This window comes from Mustela nigripes, chromosome 2, assembly GCF_022355385.1.
Source record: "Mustela nigripes isolate SB6536 chromosome 2, MUSNIG.SB6536, whole genome shotgun sequence".
In the NCBI taxonomy this organism is placed as follows: domain Eukaryota; kingdom Metazoa; phylum Chordata; class Mammalia; order Carnivora; family Mustelidae; genus Mustela; species Mustela nigripes.
The window spans coordinates 144688264-144712515 of record NC_081558.1 but is presented as its reverse complement, the minus strand read 5'-3'; the positions used below and the strand labels follow the sequence as shown (position 1 = coordinate 144712515).

Sequence of the window (24252 nt, the reverse complement as noted above, 5' to 3'; positions counted from 1 at the left end):
GCAGAAAAGTTTTAGAGACAGTCTTTGATGAAGTCATCACCGTAGATGTCTTGGACAGTGGCGATTCTGCACATCTAACCTTAATGAAGAGGCCTGAGTTGGGTGTCACATTAACGAAACTCCATTGCTGGTCACTTACGCAGTATTCAAAATGCGTGTTCATGGATGCAGATACTCTGGTGAGTGTGGCTTTGGTGACTGGAAAGATGTATATAGTAACTGAGACCAGTTAGGCATTTGAGGAATGCTCTCAAGACGTGCCGGTGAAGTTCAGATAAAACCACTCATTGAAAGTATCAGGTGATGGAGGAGACTGAGCCCAGGCTACCTGACAGCTGTCATCTGAATGGTTAAGATCAGCAGCAGATTGCATCTTTTGTGTTGGATAACTTAGGGAGAACTTAAGAGTATGCTGGGGCAGAACATTTCTGTAATGCTTTCCCTCCCACCTCCCTCCCCCCTTTGAATTAGGTCCTAGCAAATATCGATGATCTTTTTGAGCGAGAAGAATTGTCGGCGGCACCAGACCCAGGGTGGCCTGATTGCTTCAACTCTGGAGTCTTTGTTTATCAGCCTTCAGTTGAAACATACAATCAGCTGTTGCACCTTGCTTCTGAGCAAGGCAGTTTTGATGGTAGGTATCTGTTATCTTTATATTTGATGAAATGGTAGTAGCTTCTAGAGGCTGCTCTTCTCCAGGATCTAGTTGCTTTCATTCCTTGTGCCTGGAAGACAGCAGTGCATGAGGTGGAGAAAACATTTTCATTTGTGCTCTTGTTGGAAAGACTGTTGTGTGTCTATGTGTACATATGCATTTTTCTTTAAGTGTATAAGATTGAGCTAAGAGACATTTTTATACACCTGACTTTAACTGGCTTCCTTCTGTTTTAGAGTGATAAATGAACCATGATTGTTCAAGAATTCAAAAGACTATTAAATCAAGAACTTTAACCACTGTCTTTAAATCTAAGTAAACTTAACTAAAGGAGCTAACAGGAGGACCAGTCATTGTTTTCATAGAAATTGGAGGAATAAACCTGATAACTTGGCTCTCATTCTCTTGGGAAGCATTGGGAAAAAAGATAGAAAATTAACTGATTAATCTCGCTCTCCAAATTGTCATTCCCTGTAAGGCTGCACATACGAGTGGTATTTGGAAAGTCAAAGAGTAGAACATTGGCAAAGTCAGCATCCATTTTCCATAACACAGAATCCTATCTATTTACATGTATATAGAGAAAGGTTCTGACTATTCGTGGATTTAGGGTGCCACAGCCTTTGGAGAAATTTGAACAAATGAATTAGGTATGTTTCCATTTCAGGCCAGTCTCTGAAATAATAAATAATCTTTTTTTTTTTGTTTTGTTTTTTTTAGAAAAAAACAAACTATCCCAAGACAGAACTAGTTAATGTGCAAAAGCAGCATTTTTTAAAATTAATGTTAATAAATCTTTTGAATAAAGAAGAATGCCAGTTACATTAGAGAAGAAGGATCTGCTCTAAGAAGGGACTTACTATCAGATACTTGACATTGTGGCAAAGATCCCTGAGCTCTGAAGCAGATTTTGGGCACCAGGAGGTTCTTTTTCTCTCTCTGCCCCATTCCCCCAAGAGCAGATCTGAGATTGCAGAGAGTAGATCTTTTGAAAGTAGCAGAAATAGCTTTCCTCAGTTGACAAAAGGTTTGGCCCTCAGTAAAGATATGAAGATTCATTTCCATTAACTAGTTATAAAGTTAAAAGGCTTAATCTCAAATTTAAACATTTTAAAATAAAAGATTAAAAGTTTGTCAAATTGCTGAAGTTAAAACATTTTCAGCTATATATAAAACTGAAATTGGATTTGTTGTTGCTATTCACAGGAAATAAATTGTTTGATCACTTAACTAAGGATTTGGGATATACAACTATTGAAATGTCATGAAGAAGATTAAGAAAATTCAAGTCTTCATCTCATGTGACTATTTGGCTAGTTTAAACTCTATGCCAGGAGCCCTCACAGTGGGGTTGATTTGGCTTCCTAGGGGACAGACCTATATGGTTGTCACAACTGAAGGGTGCTGCTGGCCCTAGTAAGTAGAGGCTTGGGTTGCTGCTGAGAGTCCTACAGTGAATGTGGACAACCCACACAGTGAAGGATTATCAGGCCCTAGTTGTCAGTAAGGCCAAGGCTGAGAAACTTTGCTCTGTGCCAAGACCTTATATGCTCTACATGAGCAGGAGTGTATACATCATAATGAATGACGACACCTGATACAAAGTAGTCTTAACTTTAAGCACCCTTAAATAGGAAACTGTGTTGAGTGTTCTACTGCGGTCAGGACCAAATGCAACTTCACTTCACTGACTTATTTTTTTTAGGTCCATAGAAGAAATGAAAGAGGTATTAGTACATGAGTTCAAAACACTTACTCTTTATTTCTACTGCTTATACTAAAACCATGACCTTTGCATAAAAGGAAGGTGAGAGTATTTTTAGCAGAAGTCCATAGTTTGTCTTAACCTTCCTGTCAAAATAGAGCTTTCTTCACCTCCTCTGATCAAATTTGAAGGAAGTAGTGTAATCTGCCAGAAACTCAGCATAAATGGTCCACTCCAGTAAATAATTCACATTAGAAAATAGACCCAGCAACCTGAAATCGAAATGACTGTAATAGCATAGTCCAGTTTCTAATCTACAAGAGTACTTGGTTTTGTTGTTAAGAGTTTGGATACTAAACAGTAGTATGCCATGGCAAATTACCCAGGTTATAATTTTAGAATATAAAACTAATTGATTAACTGGTAGAGACCCCTCTGGATCAATCTTGTTTGAGAATAAAGAGGGACTGGAGGAGTTGATGAATTCATTGTTAAGAAGCCCAGGATGTGTGGAAAGTGCTCAACTAGAAAGCACTTTCTGCTTTTTTGGGCCAGAATCTGAAACCACTGAGCGATTCTCTCTGTGCCTGGTAGCACATTTCATTATTCAGCAGCAGGGTTTCCAGGAGCTGGTCTTTCTATAAGGTGCTCCATTTAGCTGACTTGTTGGTGGTGAAGCATTGAATTCTTTTGGTTAATAGAAATGCTTAATTGAAGGAGTTGAAAATTTCAGTTATGCAGATTGAACTTACAGTTATTCTCAATATGCTATTTAAATTCAGCAAAAGAATAGATTAGCAGCTTTTAAGTGAAAGGTAGTTTTCCCTTTGTGTTGATAAGCTTTAACTTTGTTGTTGTTGTTTTTTAAGATTTTATTTTTTTGACAGAGAGCACAAGTAGGCAGAGAGGCAGGCAGAGAGAGGAGGAAGCAGGCTCCCCACTGAGCAGAGAGCCCAATGCAGAGCTCTATCTCAGGACCCTAGGATCATGACCTGAGCCGAAAGCAGAGTCTTTAACCTGCCCAGGCCCCCTGTTGATAAACTTTGCTTACCAGAAAAAGCTCACAACATACTGAGGGAGCTGTTTCACTCTAGAGGAGTTTACTATCCTATTGAATTAATACCTGTGTGACATAAAGACTTACTGGACTGACACTTAACATTTCATCATGAGCTACATCTTTTTTCCTTTTTTTTTTTTTTTTAAATTTTTTTTTTTTTTACTCATTTGAGAGAGAGAGCGACAGAGACAGAGCACAAGCTGGGGGAGAGACAGAGGCAGAGGGAGAAGCAGACTCCCTGCTGAGCTGGGAGCCCACTGTGGGGTTCGATCCTAAGACCTGGAGATCATGACCTGAGCAGAAGGCAGATGCTTAACCATCTAAGCCATCCAGGTGCCCCTACATCTTTTTTTTTTTTTTCTAACGGCAGTAGTAACCTTGCTTTACTTTGAGTTTTCAGCAGTGCACGGTTTTGTTTAGATGTCCTGTCACAGGCACTGAGATAGGAACGTTTTCAGGTGTTTTACATTTTCTAATATCTGCAGATACTTGCCATCCCCCTCATCACCCAGTTTTACTGAACAGAGGGCTTAGGTTCCAGTATTTTTAGACTGGTATTAAAGGAAACCCATTTGTAGATGATTGTAGCTCAGTTTGAATATCTCCCAAGTCCTTCTTAATCTCTTGCATACGTTCAACAAAAACTATGGGGCCGGGTGTCCACTGACAAGCCAGGCAGGCTGCTCTGGCTGAGTGTTTGCAGCTGCGTTTACAGCCCTTCTGCTGCAGAGGAATGTGGCTGGAATGCTTCTAATCATCAGCCCTCTAATGGCTACCCCTCCCCATGCCTCTGGCCAAAAGAATAACAGTACCATGGCCAGTCCTGCTAGATACCTTGACTTTTCCTTTCCTTCCAAATATATAGAGTACTAGAATTGAGAGCTAGAGACCATGCACCTCATTCACGGCTGAATTCTAATTTTCTGTGAAGTGTCTAAGTTCCTATACTGTTATTTGTGTTTGCAGACTGTCTTGGCACTTATTTCATAACTGGAGTTACATGTTTCCTGGAAGTTGAACAATAGCTGTTGTGAAATATCTGCACACAAACATTTTATAGAATGTGACAAGATCAGGTTAATTTGGGGTTTGTTAGCAGTAAAAGGAAGCGAGGGCGTATGAGATACTGATCATCAGTTTTGTCTCTACATACTCATGTACAACAAGGATGATGCACTTGGCCCTTTAGGAAATTCATCTGAGTGCAAGTTGAGGTTTACTTTCTTTTCCCCTGCTACTCTAAAATATCCTAAATTAGGGGTGCTTGTACAGTTGAAAAGTTTAGTGCTTGAGAATTGCTGTATGTTAAATTTTATCTGTATGTGTTAGTTTCAAAAACCTAGGGCAAAAAGAGGAATGTATATTTTCCAATTTGGAGGGTTTTTTTTTTTTGTTTTTTCGTTTGTTTTGTTTTAAGCTTTTATTTGTCTGAGAGAGAGCACAAGCAAGGGGAGCAGCAGGCAAAGGGAGAAGCAGGCTCCCGGTTGAGCAGGGAGCCCTACATGGGGGTGAATCCCAGGACCTGGGATCATGACCTGAGCCGAAGGCAGACGCTTAACTGAAGGCAGACACTTAACCTACTGAACAACCCAGGTGTCGCTGGAGTGTTTTGTTGTTGTTGTTTTTAAATTGGGGACTTACACTGTAACTTAAAAACACTAAGCTATTATTGGAGTAAAGAAATTTTGGTCAATAGTTGGATTTTCAGAAAGAAGAGGAGATAGTAAATTGGTGATTGAATATTAGGTATGATTTTACTTTAGGCAGAATCCAAGACCTGCTGTGAGGTCCTTATACCTACATGTTCCGTATTCTAAGTGGCCATTTAGACCCTTAAACTGTAAGATGTTTTTTTCTGTGCTTGCAGATATAGTAAACCAGGAGAGTAGAAGTTTTTTAAATTTTTAACAGAAAAGATTGGTGGTAAATTCTTATCAAGTGTAAAACTGACCCTACTGCTATCTCCTTTAATCTTTGTAGTTACTTAGGCTTCAAACTAGACCTGCCCCAAAAAGGAATGAAGGTGAGAGGTATTTCTCGATACCACTTGTCTTATCCAACCCAAATCAGCTCAGAAATCCCAGTGTGCCTCCCTGGGTTGGCTGACTGGGTGGCTTCTCCCTTGCCCGCCGCCCGTGGTAGGCTTGCCTCAGCTGCCCCTACATGAGGCTGCTGGTGGCCTGGAGGGTACTTCAGCAGCTGCTTTGACAACTGCTCTCTTGCATTTATGTCATTTCACTGATAGCTTGAGTAGTAAGCATCTCGAATAAGTAAAAATGAAAAGTAGAAGTCACAACATGTAACAGCAAGACAAATGAGCACCCAGGTTTTTTCTCAAGAGCTATTTTTACCTCCTTATACCCATGAGTATTTCTTTAACTTAGCCATCTGTTTGTCTCTAGCCTTGTAACCAGCAGAGCTCATGAACCCCGTGAGAAATGGAGAAAGGGGAAAAGACTCACCTATTACGTGTGTACAGGCTCTTAAACTGGCCCTCCTCCTCCACTCTCTCCCACCACGCCTCACTTGTTCACGCACTCATGTGTTCATGCGGCAGACCGTTCTGGAGGGCCTGCTGTATCACTACTCTAGTACTAGGAGACCCTGGAGTCCCGTTCAGAACGGCAGCCTGGCCCAGTTCCTTAGCTGGTGGCAGAGCCTGGGCGGAACCAGACAGTGTTCCTTGACTCTGCGTCTGGGTTGTGTGTGTGGTTTTCCCCCTTCCCTCCCCATTAGTTCCTTCTGCAGCATTCATGACCATGAATCCTGATAGCAATACAGGTTGGAGGAAAATCTCTAGGACATGGCCCTTATTACAGATTAATTACTTAAAATTCATTTCCCTGAGTCGAAAATAGCTGATAACATTCCTCATCCTACAGATAAGGCAGTGGAGGCTCAAGTCTACTCTCTCTAGAGAGTAGAACCACAGTATCTAGAAGTACTTTGCCTTTCCAAATCAGCTGCACAGTTAAGGGTCTTGCATTGTTTTCTGAGTCTGGAAGTATTCTTGGAAATACTACTTTCTACATTTCTTTCATCCTCTTAGCATTTACATAATGTTAAGTACTAATCTGGGCAAGATGGTAAGTTTAATGACCAGCGATAGACTGGTAAATAATTCTGAGTTTTATCTCTGCCTCTATAAAGCTTATGAGACCTTACAGAAATGTAAGAACTAATTATTAAATTTTTTACACAACTAATAATGTAATTAAGTTATTACATAACTAATAATGTAATTGTGATTCTGATAAATTCAGAGTGCTAAGACAATCTAGACTAGGAAGAACTGCCTTAAATTGAAGAAGTGAAATTAGGCCAAGAATAAATGTTCTCTTGCTTTTATACACTATCTAACCCCCTACCCCCACCTGCCTCTATGCCTACTTGTGAGCTCTCTCTGTGTCAAATAAATAAAATCTTAAAAAAATTATTTATTAGAGAGTACATGTGAGGGGTGTGCATGACTGTGGGGGCATGAAGGTAGGGGAGGGAAAAGCAGGCTCCCCACTGAGCTGGGAGCCTGACTAGAGGGGTGGTGGTGATATGCAGTAGTAGTGAGACCCAAGCTCCAAGTGCCTAGATTTCTACCAGCCACCTGGGATTCATTCAGTGATCCTTGGTAAACCTCATAGAAATATCCCCAAGATCTGGGCCATTCATAGACTATAATCCTTGGCATTTTTGCTATAGGCAGAAGTGCTGATACCAATGTATAGTGGATGTCAGTTTTAACACAGCGAGTCACATTTTCATTTCAGTGCTTGCCTGTATCACTGTAAAGTATTAAGCATATTTTACTTTAAATTCTTTGCTTAATACTTGGTCCTCTGCCCTTTCGTTAGATTGAGAACCATTTGAGAGCTAAACCTACCTTACTAATCATCCTAGCCAAAATGCCTATACCTAATTTATGTTACTTCAGACATTTTCTATAGAAATGACTGTGCAAATTGCATTCTCCAATTTAAAAAAAAAAAAAAAAGTAATTCCCTAGAAGACTCTAAACCAGTGCTTCACATATTTTAATATGCAAAGAAATCACCTAGAGGTTAAAACATGGATTCTGATTCTGTAGGTCTGGGTTGGGGCTTAACATTCTGCCTTTCTGTCAAGCTCCCCGGTGATGCCCATGGTGCTGAAAACTGGACCGCTTTGCCTAGGATGGTTTTAGAGGGAGCGTTCCTGTGGCTGAGCTGCTAGGGTTCATGTTTAAACCAGAATTGACCCACCCTTCCTGCTATCCAGAGGAGGAAGGCCAAGTGCCAACAAACTGTGGAGGGGCACAAAAACAAATGCACAGATTTAAAGACGTTACTCAACTCCATTTCTGCCTTACAAGATTGAGCTTCTGACAAATGCTGTGATGTGTCTGTGGTTACCGGTTCATGACCCTGCTCAAAAGACCTGGAAAATACGGAGTGGTTGCAAGGTCATTACCGTACTTGGGCAGCCAGGTGGAAGGATGAGGCAGAATCTGATATTTGCTTTTGTTTGCGAAACAAGTGCCATGTGTCACTTGTCCCATTTCCTTCTGTCTCTCACCTGTGTTGCCACGCCCTGGCCTGTGCATCATAACTGCTGGTGATGTCTCCTAATCGTGTTTGTCAGTTCAGAGATGATGGAGATTAAAAGTGTCTTAACGTGTCAGAATAAATAAAGCTGCCTCCAGAAGTCTGATTGAATGTACTGGACTAGAAAGTCCTGGGGATTTTGTGGTGAAAATGCAGTAGTCTTCATAGCATCCCTATATCTTTTGTAGTGTGGACATGCTGAGATTTGCATTCTGCTTTGAATTGTGCTCTACTTCAGGGATTTCTCAAAACACAGTATTGATGATGCTACATAGATTTTTCTGATGCAGTTAAAACATTTGCCTGACCTTGAAATGTGGAATTGTGCATTTGAAAAAAGATCTTTGAAATGCTAAACTTAAAAATCATGTAAAAAGCTACAGACTTTTAGGTGATGTTTAATTCTATTTTTAATCCACAATTTGGGGCTGGAATTCGACCCTCTGTAGTCACATAATGAGGTCGGAGGCCGTGAAAGTTGTATGCTCTGTGCTGTCCCCTCTAGAGGCAAGGTTCTTGTTGACTACGTAAGGATTTGCCAGTTGAATGCATATGACTGACTCACACGTCTTCCCTGCGTGTTCCACCTCTTGCTGGTTTCCTGTCCCACCGGTGCTGCTCCGCCCTGCTGTGGCACACGGCTGAGGGACCGATGAGGTTTGTAAGGTACCTGAGGGTAAGCAGAAACAGCCTTCAGTGGCCAGGGGCAGCTGGCCAGGGGCTTTGAGGGATCAACAGGGCTGACTTCTGTTTCCCAGGATCATCCTGTCCGATTGGGAAGTTCTGCTTTACAACTGCTATTCTGACCTTTACGGAATTAGATTTCTTCATTGTCCTACATGTAGTCAGTAGTACTTTTCAGTAGAAATGCTTAATTTTAAAAAAGTCTTCTAATGTAGAACTAAAAAAAAAATAGTAGAAAAATATATATAGCATGATGCCTGATTTTCCGAAGTTCAGAAACAAGTGAAACTACCGATGTTGTCTGGGGATACATATGCATGTGGTAAAACCAAGAAATCATGACCATTAAACAAAACTTTTCATTAGTAGTTCTGGGGGATGGGCAGTGGGATTGGATTAGGTAGCCCGCACAGAGTTTAAATAGGACTGGTAGCATTTGAGTTCTTAAATTGGGTATTGGATAGAGTTTTATAATTAATGTTTTATAAACTACACATATACTTTTTTACAGTTTATTTTGTAATGAAGATAAATTAACAGGTAAAGAATATTTACAAAAGGTCTTGGCACAATCTTGTTCTTGTCCCTCATCTATTATTTTAAAATAACAAAAATACGGCCTTACTAAGGAAAAATCAGGGAGAGCATATCTATAACACCAGTCCCCTTATACAATGACTATTGTTTCACTTATTTTTTTCCAGTCTGAATGTTTATGTTTTTAGTTATGATAACGATGTCTGTCACTGTGTATCTTTATATTGCTCGGTGGACTGATGGTCATTATAGCCCTTAATTTTAGTGACCAAATAATATTCCCACCAGTGTATGTAGCATAATGTACTAACCATTCCTCTTGGGTGGAATAGTCAAGTTTTTCAACTTCTCTGCTATTAGAGAACATCAAGTTTCTTGCATTCGTCCCACAAATAGGTTGTATATGTGTAAGGCATTCTGCTATGTGGTAGAATTACAGTAAAGAGCAAAAAGCCATAGTCTCTGTCCTTGCAGAATTCAGAATCTAATAGCTAACAGTTCTTCATCATATTTTGTATTTTAAGCACATTAATCCTCAGACTTATAAAAAAATAATTTTCAGAATAGTAGGTACACATGCAGTTGTAAGAAATAATACATAAAGTTCCCATGTATCCTTCACCCAGTTTCCCCATGATAACATCTCAATTCCACAAAAAGTAAATTGACATTGATACGACCCCTAAGCTTTATTCAGATTTCAGTAGTTTCAAGAGTTTGGCGTGTTGTGTGTTTGTGTATGTGTATGGGTTTTCTATGCAGTTTTATTACATGTGTAGTTTGGTGTGACCACAACCACAGTCAAGACAGAACAGTTCTATCACCGGGACCCCTCCTGCTTCTCATGGAGCCATGGCCGCTTCTCCTCCACTCTCTCCCCCTCTTTGACCCCTGACAACCACAATTATAAACTCTGTTTATAATTTCATAGTGTAAAGGATGCTCTATAACTGGCACAGTAGAACACGTTTTTTTTTCATGCAGCATAATTCTCTTGAGATCCCTCCAAGTTGCTGTGGGTATGCATAGTTCTTTCCTTTATATTGTTGAGTAATGCTTCATTGTATGGAGACACCACATTCCTACACCTGTGACATTTGGACTACTTCCAGTTTTGTGTTGTTATGAATAGAGCTTCTACACACATTTCCTCAACTTTTATTTTGATGATTACATGCAAAAGGAAATTAGTAAGACTTCAGGCCTCTGTACCTCAAACTCCAGTGTTTATGCCCACATCTGGGGTGTCTTTGTAGAATCCAAAGTAAGCCACTGATGAATGTTATGGTGTTTTGGCTTTAATATTTTGTGTTTCAAAATGTTGTCAGTATAGCTAAACTCAGTTTTTGTTCATGTAACTGGTGAAGTACATCCTACCCCCATCTTTACCATCCTTCAGAATTCATGAGGGTAAAATCCCAATTTCTCTGTTGAGCTGTTTGTCCCTTGAAGAATGAGGACCCATCTAAGCACCCAGTACAGAGCAGTTGCTCCACAGACATTAGTTCAATGAAGGCCTTTGATCCATAGAGTCAACTGAGGGTAATAAGAAATGGTGAGATACACAGAGGACAGATAAGGTACGCTTGGACTTCAGACCGAATGTTTTGATCTTACTACTTAGTTCCAAATATTAAGTGTAATCTCCAGATTTTTAAAGTCTCTCTCAAAACCAGTGAAAACCAAATAATAATGAGAGGCAGTTGGGCCTGTTGTATATTTAAGAAGAAAACTGGGTCCTGGGGCAAAACAGACTAAGGAGGGAGGCAATCACTCAGTATGGCAGCCTTGTACTTGGGAAGAACAGGATTCTCCCTGCCTGCCATCTGCCGTAGACTGCGCTTACTTACCCACACACATGTACACAAACACACCACCACCACCACCACCACCACCACCACCACCACCACCACCACCCCCCAAGCTGCTGTTTTGCTGTATGTGCATGTTTTCCAAAATCTCATGAGCCTAACCCAGAAAGGACATGAGTTATGGGGCAGAATATGTTTTGAGTTGGCACATTAACTTGTTTGGTTACTTGTGTGTTTATGATTTAGGTTAGACACTTTTAGTTTCTTTTGAATGAATGGCCATGGTTATCACTTTGCAAGGAAGGCATAAAGATCAGGAACCCCCAAGGGCTAAGCAGATGCTATGCTATATAGTCGTGGCTGACCTTGGGCCCAGTAATGACTGACCTGGACCTGTCCAGAGGCTTGGTCAGTGGTAGGAGAATGTACCAGGATGATGTGTCTTTCTGGGCCTCTGTCGATGAGCCAACAGCTGGGGCTCTGAAAGACCATTCGATTAACCCAGTTTGCTCTCTTTTGCTTTTTACCACCCCCGCCCCCATAGCCTCTTAAAGTCTAAAATCCTTAACTGGGGATAAAATCCATGTAGTCTGAGCCCTGTGTGATCTGGTCCCTTCCCACATCTCTGAGACCCACCCTTTCCCCTGCTGCAATCCAGGCACACAGGCCAGCTTCCAGGTCTTTCCACAGCCTCATGTTCCGCCCACCTCACATCTTCGGTACATGCTGTTTGTTCTGCCTGAAACACCATCTGGCCGCCTCCTCTTCTACCCCTGTATTTGTCAGCCTCCTCATGGATGTCTTCCTGACACGTCACGTGCTCTTGAGCCACTTCCACATGCCTCACAGCACCCAGCACTTCGCCACTCTCCTTCTCCTCTGTGGTGATGCTTATTGACTTCTAGTTTGCTGGTACCAGTGTATCCTTCCTCCTCCTGCCCTGCCCCTCATGAAGACGATGGCCATTTCTCTGTTCCCTGTTGACTCTCCAGTGCTTGGTTCCATGTTCGGCACATAGCAGCTGCTCAGTAAATACTTGTTGAATTCGTGAATTAACTCCGGAAAATGGCTTTAGTAGGTTTAACACAGAGTTTCTTATTTTAAAAATGGAATCCATACCTATTTTTAAAGATCCAGCTATGTGTTCCTATAAAATTATTGACCTGTCTCTGAAGTTTATAACAGTAATTCATTTCTTTTTCTTTCAGGTGGGGACCAGGGTTTACTGAACACATTTTTTAACAGCTGGGCAACAACAGATATCAGAAAACACCTGCCATTTATTTATAACCTAAGCAGCATTTCTATATACTCCTACCTCCCAGCATTTAAAGCGTAAGTGCAAATGGTTTAACTGCTGTTGGGGGTGGTCAGGGCAGGGGAATGGGTTTGGGGGGGTGTCCCTCATTGTCATTCTGAAGGCAGTAGCAGGTGGAAATTTGGAGGGAAGTCTTTCTCATATGAGAAACATGGCTATGGTGGGGAAGGGCCTTGATATTACCAGTTACTTTGTTCGGAGTAACCCTGAGGGCACTTAACCACCTACAGGAAAAAGTTCCCGTTTGTTCTTGGGGTGCCACACCCTCTGTTCAATTGTCCCTCTGTCATGGTCATGAATCCATAGCGGGCACAAACCCAGCCTCTGCGTCATAGTGGCTGCTGAGCTTCAGTTCCTGTACCTCTAAAATGAGGACATTAACAGCTTTCTCTGTGGTGACTGTGGGGGATGAAGCAAGATGCCGGCCACAGTGTGCGGTCCTTGTCCAGGGCAGGGCTGTGGAGCCAAGCTCCCTCATTCATATTCTGGAGCAGCTTTTTCCTGGTTGGTGACTGGTTCCTGAACTTCTGTCTCAGGAGGAGTTAGACTTGTTACCAGACTTCTCTGCCTCAGTGTCCTCCAAAGCTAGTCGTGATCGTTAAGGGAGGTAATCCTATGAGGTGGGTAGAAGAGGGCACTCAGTGAACAGTCACATGATTAGTCCTTTTAGTTAGCGATGTGGTCTAGCAGTAGGCATAATCTGTGAAGCCAGAAAGGCAGGGTGTGTTCTCACTCTGCCACTTACCTACTCAGTGGTTTAGCCCTGTGCCTCAGTTTATCCGTATGCAAAATGACAAGGAAAATCAGACCTACCTCACAGAGTTGTCCTGAGGACAGTGCGAGTTCAGACAGGCATAAAGATCTCAGTGGACATCTTGGTTTTGGCAGTATTGTTTGTGTCCCCCCGCCCCCCCGACCCCCACGCCAGTTGGTTCTAATTCAGCAGTTAATACAGCCTAGTTGTAGGGCTGGTCTCACCGAACAGGGCCCAGGCCCTGTTCTTTAGCCTCTGACTCATTTGTGTTGCATGAAGATGATGATTCAGGTTTCTTGAGTGGCGGCCAAGCTGTCAGGTTGATCCTGAGACACAGCCGTGAGCAGCAAAACTCTTCGTTGAGTTGGGCTCAGCTCTACAGTTTCTGTCCCGCACCGGCATTCCTGAGCCAGTGGAAAACAAAGGGCCTTTCTCTCCTCATATTTCGTTATCCAGACTCCTCTCTTTACGTCTCCCACCACAATAATGAGTGCATCTGGCTTCTCGTGGCAGAAGTGTTTCCTTTTCTGTTCTTTTCTGGTCAAACTCTGTCAGCGTTCCCCCAGATAAGGATTATAAGTATCTTGTGTTCTTTCCTCCCTAACTGTTCTCTGGCATATGTCTCCAACATATTACAGCCTCTTGATTGTCTTCCCTCTCTAGAATGAAGCAGGGAAACTATCAAATATACCAACTGTCATCTGAGGAACACAAATAGAACAGGATTCACTATCAAGGGGTGGATTTGGGAAAACATTTTTTTTTTTTTTTTTTTGGTCTCTCCGTCCTTGGCCTTGTCAAGTACCAGCCTGTCTTGACCTGGAAATAGGGCCTGATTCTTTTCATTCTTATTGCCTCATAACTAATGCTGCAGCTTTGAACGGTGCTCCCACAGACCATGATAGCTCCATCCTGTAGAACTGAATTTGTGTTAATAAGGCGGTTGGTTAATGTAATTGACTAGACTCCGTTGAGCAAGCAAAAAGATGAGTGGGTGAAGAGGAAAGGATCATTAGTAGTGTGAGCAGTTCCACCCACCGTTCCACTTAATGCTGCCCAGTGAGCACATGTCCTGGGGGGAAAATGTTGGGGAGACATGAATCTCATCTCCTTCCATTTGGTCTCAGTTCCCAGAGTTAACCCTAGTGTTCAGAGATTTGTGTTTTTCTTTCATGTAATGTGGCCCCCAGTGCCTAGCAACTATCTCCCCTGCAAGTCATTTGGACTCCATCTGATTTTTACCCCAACACCAAAATTGAACACACTGCACCTTTCAGTTGCCTGGTTTGCACAGACACGGCTTGCTTTTATTTTGTTTTGACAAGAACAAGAAGCCCGTAGAGCAGAGTGAAGGTTTATCATGGGAAGTGGGGATAGACTTACTTGCAACAACCAGGTTCCCTTTCTCAGGAACCCAATTTTTATATCCTCTAAATGAATTTCCTGGAAAAACAATGTGGGGTCTAAATGACCAAAATGATTAGGATGTTTCTTTTTCCTGGCTCACAAATTAGTGCTAATTTTGGAAATCTCCTTGGTTTACTGCCATAATGCAAGGTATATGATGCACTCGGAGGCTGGGAGCAGCTCCCTCCATGAGCTGCCCTCAGCTGGCCCCATGGCCCTACAGAAGCTCTGTGCCTCCGTGTAGCCCGCCCTTGGGGGTGTCTGCTCTGCGCTTCTGTGGTAAGACTTCTCAGAGTGCTGCTTCTCTTACCCTGTTGCTGCTTATTTGGGAATGTTGAAACCCCATCAGAGAACTCCTTTTCCCCTTCCTCTACCGGAAAACGCTTTTTTTTCTTGCAGAGATCCACTTCCAGAGACAGTTTTCATACCATTGGGAAGGGTGTAAAAGACAGTTCTATCCTTTTTTTGTTCCAAGTGAATGTCAGCTTGTGACCCAATCTTTTAAGCTGAAGCGGATGATCATGAACACTCGGGCTGCCATGGCTCCCCCTCGGATCGCCCCGTGGACCTCTGGGAGCTTGTCATGAATGTGACACCTTGTTGCTGGGCTCAGTCACCTCAGGGGTCTCCAGGACCTGGTGGCCTGTGGCGTGCTGGCCTCCCCTAGGACGGCACATAGGTGGTGGGAGGTAGAATGAGAGACCATGAAGTGCTTCGGAGCGACTTGGGCTTGGTGGAGCAAGTGAAAATTTGTCTCACCAGATCCAGGCAACCATGTGCCATGATGAGGTCACCAAGGCAGTATTTAGCTGCCCCAGAATCTTAGACCCATGGGCATCTTCAAACAAATGCTGCACTTAGGACAGTGTAGCCTTGTAGTTTTATGTGAAGTTTTTGCTAAAGGATGGCCGAATATGAACCTTACTTGGCAAATGAATTTGAGTCATGAAGGCAACATTTCTCATACCTTTATCTATATACCATTGGATATTGGAAGGAAACACTTACTAAAGGAAACACTAGTTTTACCACTGTAAGTGAATTCTCAAACATAGTTTCTGAAAAACAAAATTAGTGCTGTTTTCTGTAATAGGAGATAGTCTTTAACACAGCATAATTTGAGAGCTGAAATGCTTGATTTAGTAACTTTTAAGGTAATTTGTAATATATGAATTGAGAAACAAGTTCATAAATGTATTTCTTTTTTTTTTTTTTTAAAGATTTTATTTATTTGACAGAGAGATCACAAGTAGACAGGCAGGCAGAGAGAGAGAGAGGGAAGCAGGCTCCCTGCTGAGCAGAGAGCCCGATTCGGGACTCGATCCCAGGGCCCTGAGATTGTGACCTGAGCCGAAGGCAGCGGCTTAATCCACTGAGCCATCCAGGTGCCCCATAAATGCATTTCTTAATGAAATATTTTGAAAGTGCCTACCATAATGTTTAGGAAATGGTAGTCTTTTAGTTAATACGAGTTTCTTTTTGGTTTTCTTCATCTGGAGGGCCTATTTTATTCATGTAGGTTAAAATCTGGCTTATGCATAGCGCTAGGCAAAATCTCATCAGCCTTTTTAAAAATCAGTCATTTAGCTCTATTTTAGTTTTCTACTCTGTCTACTGACTAAAACCTGTTTATGGCCTTTTGTGCCATTTAAATGGGCCCAAAGGAAAGAGAGTTCTCTGGTATTGCTTTAAGTTGCCAAATTAATTAACCCTATTGATTGACACCAGAGCTTATTTTGCCAAATAATTTCAAAATATTTTAACTTTATCTTTTTACTTGAGTTCAGATATGATCTTGAGTTCAGCCTTGTCCTGGTCTAGTCTCAGAAAGTGTGTCTAGAAACCTAAAACATTTCTCTCCATTTGCTTACTGCTTTAAATTCTTCTGAGGATATTTGTATCCACTGTTCTTTTTCAGGAATGGGGCTTATTCACTAAGACCTCACCAAACCTCTTTAAAATCAGTATTTTCCAAAAATGAAGTGAACATTTGGCGTCCAGAATTTTGTGTTCATGTATTTGATTTGATTTTTTTCCTTGACCCCTGAGATACCCTTAGGTCCAGCTCCCCACTGTAACTGTTGTCACTGAAGTCATAGTTTTCTGTTTTCCTTACTTTCACACTCTTAACATCTTCACTTAAAACACTGAGGCCTCAGAGTTTGGATTTATCTTATTTCGTCAGCCGTCTGTTCGTCCACTCACCTGTTTGGTTGGATGGTTGCTGGGCCTGCGGCACGCAGGGGCTCACAGCTGAATGGGGGTGCTCTAGTTTAATCAGCCTACGACTTCCTACATGTGGAGAGTTGCCCGGATGTCAGTGGCATGGTCCGTCATGATCTGAGTGTGAGAGAAGAATCCAGCAGTGGTCGCCCAGCTGTCTGATTACTTCTTTGTGGGTGTCAGGAATCCCTGTTGGGGCCCCAGGTCCCCCAGGGTCCAGCATGGCCATCTGGTGCTTCCAACCTCCTCTCTGCTTATCAGGTGATGTGTCCTCTCTTCTTACTGCTGCCTGTTCCACTCCCCTACTTCACTTTTATCACCAAGGGGAAAGCTTCCCCATCAGACCGAGCCCAGCCATTAGAGGCTGCCCTGACCGTGGGCCAAAAAGGCATGAGGAGTGGTATCTCTGGGCCGAGGTCCAAGTGAGAAGTGTCCGCAGGGGGAGATGGAGCTCATAGAAGGGGAGAGGCGGTGGATGGAGTAGAAGACCTACCATCTTCCAGATCTCAGACTGCTGGGCCACACACTCTCTTTCTTTGTCCCACAGATAACGTTCTGTCTTCCTTACAAAGTTTTCTTCTTTTTTTTTTTCCCCCTAACTACTGCTTAGAAATCAGGAAATTTCACCTGAAACCTAGATTTTCAAATTCTTTTGAAAAAAGGTATTTGGAGAAAGATGTCCAGTGACTGTTAAACATGTTAAAGGTTTGGGGCCTTAAGTAGTTGGGAAGATGAGGCCAAGCAGGTGTGTGGGGACAGGGTTTGACCGGAGATGGATTGAATGTATCCAGTATGGGATGAATTACATTTGACGGGTGTGTGATGCATCCATGGGAAGATGGGGAGTAGGTGAGTAGATGCAGGAGTGGGAGTTGAGGAGAGAGGTCTAGGTGAGACAGACCTTTGGGACTGTCAGCATAGATGTGCTGTTTATAGCCATGAGACAGGCTGATGTCACCCAGAGAGTGACTGTGATAGAAGAGTCCTGAAGACTGAGCCCTAAAACAGGAAAGTGTGGAGGAGCAGGGCCCTGAGACCAAGAACAGTGAGGCAAGAGGAGGCCCAGGAAGGTGAGGTGCTGCACAAGCCAGCCAGAGAGAATGTGCCCGGCAGGAGGGAGGGACCCATCTGTATCAGACGATGTTGTTGAGAACTGGCTCTAACCTGGAATGTGGAGGTCACTTTGTGACATTAACAAGAGCATGTCTGGTGGAGTGGTGGGAAAAAGCCTGATTGAAATGCATCCAAGAGAATGGAGAATTGGAGACGGTGAATGTAGAAAACTCTTCTGAAGCATTTTCTTTGAGAGGGAGCAGAAAAATGGGCTGGTGGCTAGATTGGGATATGGGATCCAGAGAGAGTAGCAGAAGTGGTTTTTTCGAAGGTGGGAGATGTAAGAGCATAGTGGTCTGTTGATGGGAATGGACAAGAAGAGTAAGAGAGGGCGCTTAACCATGCAGAAAGCTGAAGGGGGCCTTTTTGAAGTCTGGTCCTGGAGCAGCTGAAAGGACGTGTGTCCTGGAGCACAGGTGGAGAGGTTGGTGTCAGGTAAGAGCCAAGACAGCTTGGTCTTGTAACGTGAAGGAAGGCAGAGTATGTAGACACAGAAGGCAGGTGGACATGGTTTTTGGTTGAGTGAATGGTTCAGCAAGCACCCAGCCGGAGGGATGGAGATTGACAGGGTGTCCCTAGGAAAGTCTCCATGGTGGCCTGGAGTCATGGTGTGTCCTTGGCCTACTGGGTGAGGACAGGCCACCCTGACAGGGGCAGTAGTCGACTAGGTCCTCGTCGAGGTGGTTAAAGTCCACGCCTGAATATTGTTGTTCTGATGTCCAGGGCATGAGTGGGAGGGTTATTTAGCTTGAACGGCAGGGAAAAGTCAGGGGGGATCTGTGATGGCCACAGTTCTTTGCTGCTAGGTGGCAGCTATCTTTTGGTGATGCGACATGTGCTCGCTTGTGCTCCGCGGTCCCGACGCTCAGCAGATCCACCACTCCTCTGCGCGGCCAGCCCACCCCTTTGGCCGCTGTGCTCATGACGCTTGGTGTAGACCATGAGTAGCTGGGTAAGAGGAGGAATTTGAGGGTGAGAGAGGAAGGGGGCTGACTGGCAGTAGGGAAGGGACTGTGCAGGAGAGCGAGGCTGAGGAGGTGGCGCAGGAGTGAGCGGCCTGGTGCAGGGGAACATGAGTCACGGAGGTGGGTGGAGGCCGGCTGACCCCCACTGCTGCATTTCCCAGAGAAAGGTCTCACAAGCCATGCTGTTTCTTCTTCTTGGCTCCTCATTGAACATCCCAGATAAATTGCTCAGTGAGACGTAAAATGGCTCCCGTACGCACTGTCACGGGGTGGTTCCGTTTCCATTCTGTATACTTCTGTAGTCTCAGCCACACGTTACCAGCTGCTGAACTAGTCATGAAAATTCTATCTGATCTTTTGGTAACACCAGGTCACAGGGATTATTTTAACGGCTAACATAAGCAGTATTATTGCTGGCTCAGGTTCAAACTATGTCTTGTGATCTGGATGTCTCTTTTGAGATTCTATCAAGTTAAAATTAGAACACTTATTTTAAGAGATGTATGCAAGCTGAGACAAATCCCCATTACTGGGTCAGAATGAATGGCTCTTAGTAATTTAGAGACAATTGTAATATGTACCCAGTGTTGTTTTGTTTTTGTTTTTGTTTTTGTTTTTGTTTTTTTTATTCCTGGCTGGTAATTTGGTGGATAAATCAGGCAGTGAGTCAGTGAATCTTCCCGTTACCCTTGCTCTGGGTCGAGGTCAGTTGAACTTTATCTTTTGACATCAGTATTTCCCCTTCTTATTTGTCAGCTATTTTGCCTTTAGCCAGGCAACATAGATTCTGAGTGGTACCTCTGTGTGGCCCATGGTGAAAGAGCCAAAACAAGAAAAATACCCTGAGTTTACTTTCTATAAGAAATATGCCCGAATTTGTATTTAGGCTAAAATATTCTTGTAAGCAAAAAAGTGATTTCCCTTTTTACTTAGGACCTGTTCTCCTATTTCATTTTGATACAGTTATTTTGGATTTTCAGGATTAAGAGATAAAAATAATTACATGAAATTTATATCTAGATTAATTGAAATTCTAGATACAAAAACAGTGAGACCTTTTGCTCATCTTTTTTGCAAACTGTTCTATTATGAAAGCTAATAGAGCAAGCCCTTCAGGCTACTTTGCTGTGTAAGTAAATACTGTTCTATTTGCACAGTTAGAGCATAGTTATATAGTTTTACCCATGTAACTCACACACCTTCACAGAAGGTGGCCAGTGTTAGGCCTGACAGCATCCCTTCTACCAAGCCAAGGGCAGCCCTAGGTGCTCTCCAGAACATGGCTGTGTATGACGACCTTATGTCTGTCTTCTCTCCGCTCCCACCTTCCTCTCAGAGCCCCATGTCTCCCACCTGCCAGCTGCCTTCCTTTGCACCCTGCCCCACCCTCCCACCGTCAGTGGGCTTGTGGGCTGGCCAGAACGTTCCATGTTCAGTGACTCAGCCAGGCCTGTGCTTCCCAAAGAATCCTTGTTCTAACACTTGCTTTTCTCCTACCCCGACTCCTTTCCTTAGGTCAGCTTGGTGTGTGGTAGTTAGGTTAAAGGAATACCTTGATCCCTTTAAAAAGTTCCCATCTTCACTGTACAGAAGTCGGGGGCTTGGACCCCCTACTTGGACCATGGCCTTGACCCCATGACCTCTGAAGCCTGCACGTGGCTTCTTTATGCCACACCATCTTTCTTACTTCCTGTCGCATCTCTCCACTGTCTCCCTCCCGAATCCCCATGAGCACTTTCTGGTCAGTTCCTCAGTCCTCCCAGCCGCAGTGGAGACCTAGTCACATTGTGCATTTTATGATTTGTTTAGTTTTTGCCGAAACTTGGGTAGCTGTTGGGTGGTTATGTCACATCTCCACCATCCCACTCGCTCTCGTCCCGCCCCCATCTCACTGGCACCAAGGAATTCCCTGGCTTCAGGCACAAAGGGCCGTTCCATGCACATTTAGGAACCCTTATGACCTCTGCGTCTACCTCAAACAGGCTTACTGAGGACTGTCTTCAAAGTAAGACTGCTCAGTCTAGGAAAGGACCCTCCAGTGGGTACAGTTTTCTCGGTGGTAACAGTGGAATAGGTAGAGAAGGTAATCTTGAGGAGGAAGGATCCTTCTAGCCACAGAGGGTGTTGATGATTTAGATTAAAGAGATGCTCAGGGACCATGGCTTCATGAAGGTGGAGCCCAGGCCTGAGCCCCAAGTGAGGTGCAGGCTGTGGACTGTCCCCAGATGGGGTGTCTGTGGACATGGCAGGGGGAAGGCATTGAACCATATGGGGTGGTCGCTAACCAGAGGTTGCAGAGGCCCCTGAGCCACCATGGGGCACAGACGGACCCAGAGACAGAAGTGTCCCCTCCTGCCGTCAGCTGAGATGGGGGTTCTGTCTCACTGGGCGGTGTTTGCAGCTCTGCAGTGGGCCAGACCATCGTGTCCTTCTTTGCGTGAGCTCTAAAGGCCCAGTTCCGGGAGCGAGGTGCTGGAGAGGAGCTGGGTGGCCCTTACACCCGGTGTAGCACAGTCCACATAGGGGTCAGCTGCTGGTCCTAAGTGCCACCGTCCATTTCTCGTTCTCCCCACCTTTCCCTTACCTTAGTGCAAACTAAACCCTTGTGAGAACAGTCTGTCTTGGGCAGTGCCAGCTTGCCTGTTTTGTAGCTTTCTTTCCTATCGGTTACTTTCTTGCTCTGTCCTTGACTATATTTGGAGTATTTCCAGGGCTCATTAGACACATCCTTTCCACTCTTCAGATTGACCGTCTGTAAGCAGGGAATTAATCTCTCAAGTAACAGATGCACTCTCAGATGACGTCCTTCCAATTCTGGGAGTGTCTTTCACTGAGAGCCTAGCTGTGGCTAAGAACCTTGGCTGTGGAACCAGACTGCCTCCGTGGAAGCCCAGCCCTGTCACTCACCAGCCGTGTGATCTTAGACTTATTGAACTATTTCATGCCTTGGTTTCCTCACATAGTTGTTTTGGAGATTAACTGGGATATAAAACATGCAATTGTCAGCCAGTGTCTCGTCCACATAAGTACTCAGTAGGTGTTAGCTCTTCTGTGACTCCTGTTGAAGCGTGTGCAAACTGTCGGGAAGCAGGTTAGTTCAAGAAATAGTGTTTATGTTCTGGCCAGGTCTTATTTTAATTAGCATCGTTACTCTCCTATAATGACTGTAGCACATTCATTCATATGGCAAAATCATGGATTGAAACCTACCAGTCAGTTTTATTCTAGGAGGAGCAAACAAGTAGTCTTGCTCCAGGCAAAATGAGTGAGGAGGCGGGATGTCTGAGAAGGCGGAAGCGAGTGCTCTGTTCTGGTCTCAGGGGGGTTGGTATTGCAGAAAAGGTAGGGCCTGCCAACCCCCAAAACACACGCAAGTGTCCGGTCTCTGGGATGGGTCCCCCCATCACCACTGGAGCGTTTGTTGAAGGCTGTTTGTTACCTTCAGCTGCTGTCTTTCCCAGGTCTTTGCTGGGCCCTGTTCTGCACAAAGCCTCTTCTGAAAATCCGCACCTGCTCTCATGGCTTGGGGGTTCATTCCCGTAGCCCCTCGTGTCAGCATTGCCGGGTCGCCCTGCTTGTTACTCATTTGTGCTGTTGTTCCTCATTTTTATGTTAGATGACTCCTTTCCCTGTTTGGGTGAAAATCTTTTGGGGTCCTGCACTGACCATATGTAATAGTTGCTTATTTAATTAATAGCCCTGTGTGCACAAATTTTGAGCGTTACCCTTTAAGGATAAAACTGAGAGTACTGTGTGTGTGTGTGTGTGTGTGTGTGTGTGTGTGTGTGTAAAATATGAAATGAAGAGTCAGCCTGGGAATTTCCAGTATCTACTTCGTTTTCAGAAGAAAGGCACTGTGGTGTAGTGTCCATCAGTCTTGGGAGGAAATTTACAGGAGGCTCTATTTTTCTTGCATACTTTTGGAGTGGCAGAGTGGTAGGGTTGGTAAGAGCGCAGGCTTGAGAGAAAGGCAGAACTGTACCAAATCCCTTTTCTGCCACCTAATGGCTGTACCCACCTAATAGCTATGGGGCTCTGGCTGACCCCCTGGCCTCTAGGAGCGTCTGTTAACACGTTCGTAAGATCTCCCTTTAGACTGTTAATTACCCACAGTCACGCCCTTAAAAAGGTTTGGGCCCAGGATGCCTGGGTGGCTCAGTTGGTTAAGTGCCTGCCTTTGGCTCAGGTCATGATCCCAGGACCCTAGGATGGAGTCCTGCATGGGCCTCTCTGCTGCTCAGCAGGGATCCTGCTTCTGCTCCTGCTCCCCTGACTCATGCATGCTTTCACTCACTCATTGGCTCTGACAAATGAATAAAAAAAATCTTAAAAAAAAAAAATGGGGCCCTAAACATAGGAAACTCTCAGATAATGATAGCTATGTAATGGGTCTCTGGCATTTAAAAAAACAAAACAAAAAAACTTTAAAAGATTAGAAAGGCTACAGGAATAGTTTGCATTATTTCAGTCTGTACTTCATGCTCCACCACTTTGGTTGCCTGTAGGATAAATCCACTAATATCTGACATTCGAACCCAATGCCCAGGGATCCATCCCATTTTTCCTTTTCCCTATCAGAGTTTCATCTTTGGCTCCTGACTTTGGCTCCCTCGGTCTGACTCTCCTATACTATCTGATTCCTGCTCTTCCCCTACCTAGAACTCGTGGCACTCCAGCTCCTGTCTGTTGTACAAGCTTTAAGTCATTGCCCCACAGAACTGACCTTTCATGACCGCCCTGCCTTTGCATTCCCGGAGCATTCACTGTTCCCATATTTCTTTTGGAACTTGTTGTATTCACTTTTATTATGTGGCTTTATGTACATAAATTTCCTTCCCACTAGAATGGGACCACCCCTAACTCTTTTTTAAGAAATTATGAAATATAGTATATAAACAAAAGGGTATATAAATTTTTTTTGTTTTTTGTTTTTTTACTTAATCCAGGCTAAGAAGTGGAACACAAGCAGGGTGCCTTGCTGGCCCAAGATGGTTAAAAATTTGCCTTCAGGGACGCCTGGGTGGCTCAGTTGGTTGGACGACTGCCTTCGGCTCAGGTCATGATCCTGGAGTCCCGGGATCGAGTCCCACATCAGGCTCCCAGCTCCATGGGGAGTCTGCTTTGCTCTCTGACCTTCTCCTCGCTCATGCTCACTCTCACTGTCTCTCTCTCAAATAAATAAATAAAATCTTAAAAAAAAAAAAAAAATTTGCCTTCAGCTCAGATCTTGATCCTAGCGTCCTGGGATCGAGCCCCACATGAGGCTGCTGGCTTCGCAGGGAGTCCGCTTCTCCTTCTCCCTCTGCTTCTCCCCCTGCTTGTCCCCTCTCTCTCTCTCTCTCTCCATATATATATCTGTCTCAAATAAAAAAAACATTTAAAAAATTCTTCAAAAAAGAAAAAAAATCAAACACAACTAGTACCTTAGAAGCTGCCTTGTCTA

The 24252-nt window shown here is 43.8% G+C and overlaps 1 protein-coding gene across 4 annotated transcripts in view; it reads left to right on the top strand.

Moving 5' to 3' along the window:
* Positions 1-24252, top strand: part of GYG1 (glycogenin 1) — a 34174-nt gene that overhangs the window by 4557 nt on the left and 5365 nt on the right. For all 4 annotated transcript variants that reach the window (XM_059391773.1, XM_059391775.1, XM_059391772.1 and 1 more), the window contains exons 3-5: positions 5-179; positions 472-634; positions 12238-12364. In XM_059391773.1, the coding sequence (XP_059247756.1) occupies positions 5-179; positions 472-634; positions 12238-12364 (465 nt within the window). The remainder of the gene's footprint in view (positions 1-4; positions 180-471; positions 635-12237; positions 12365-24252) is intronic.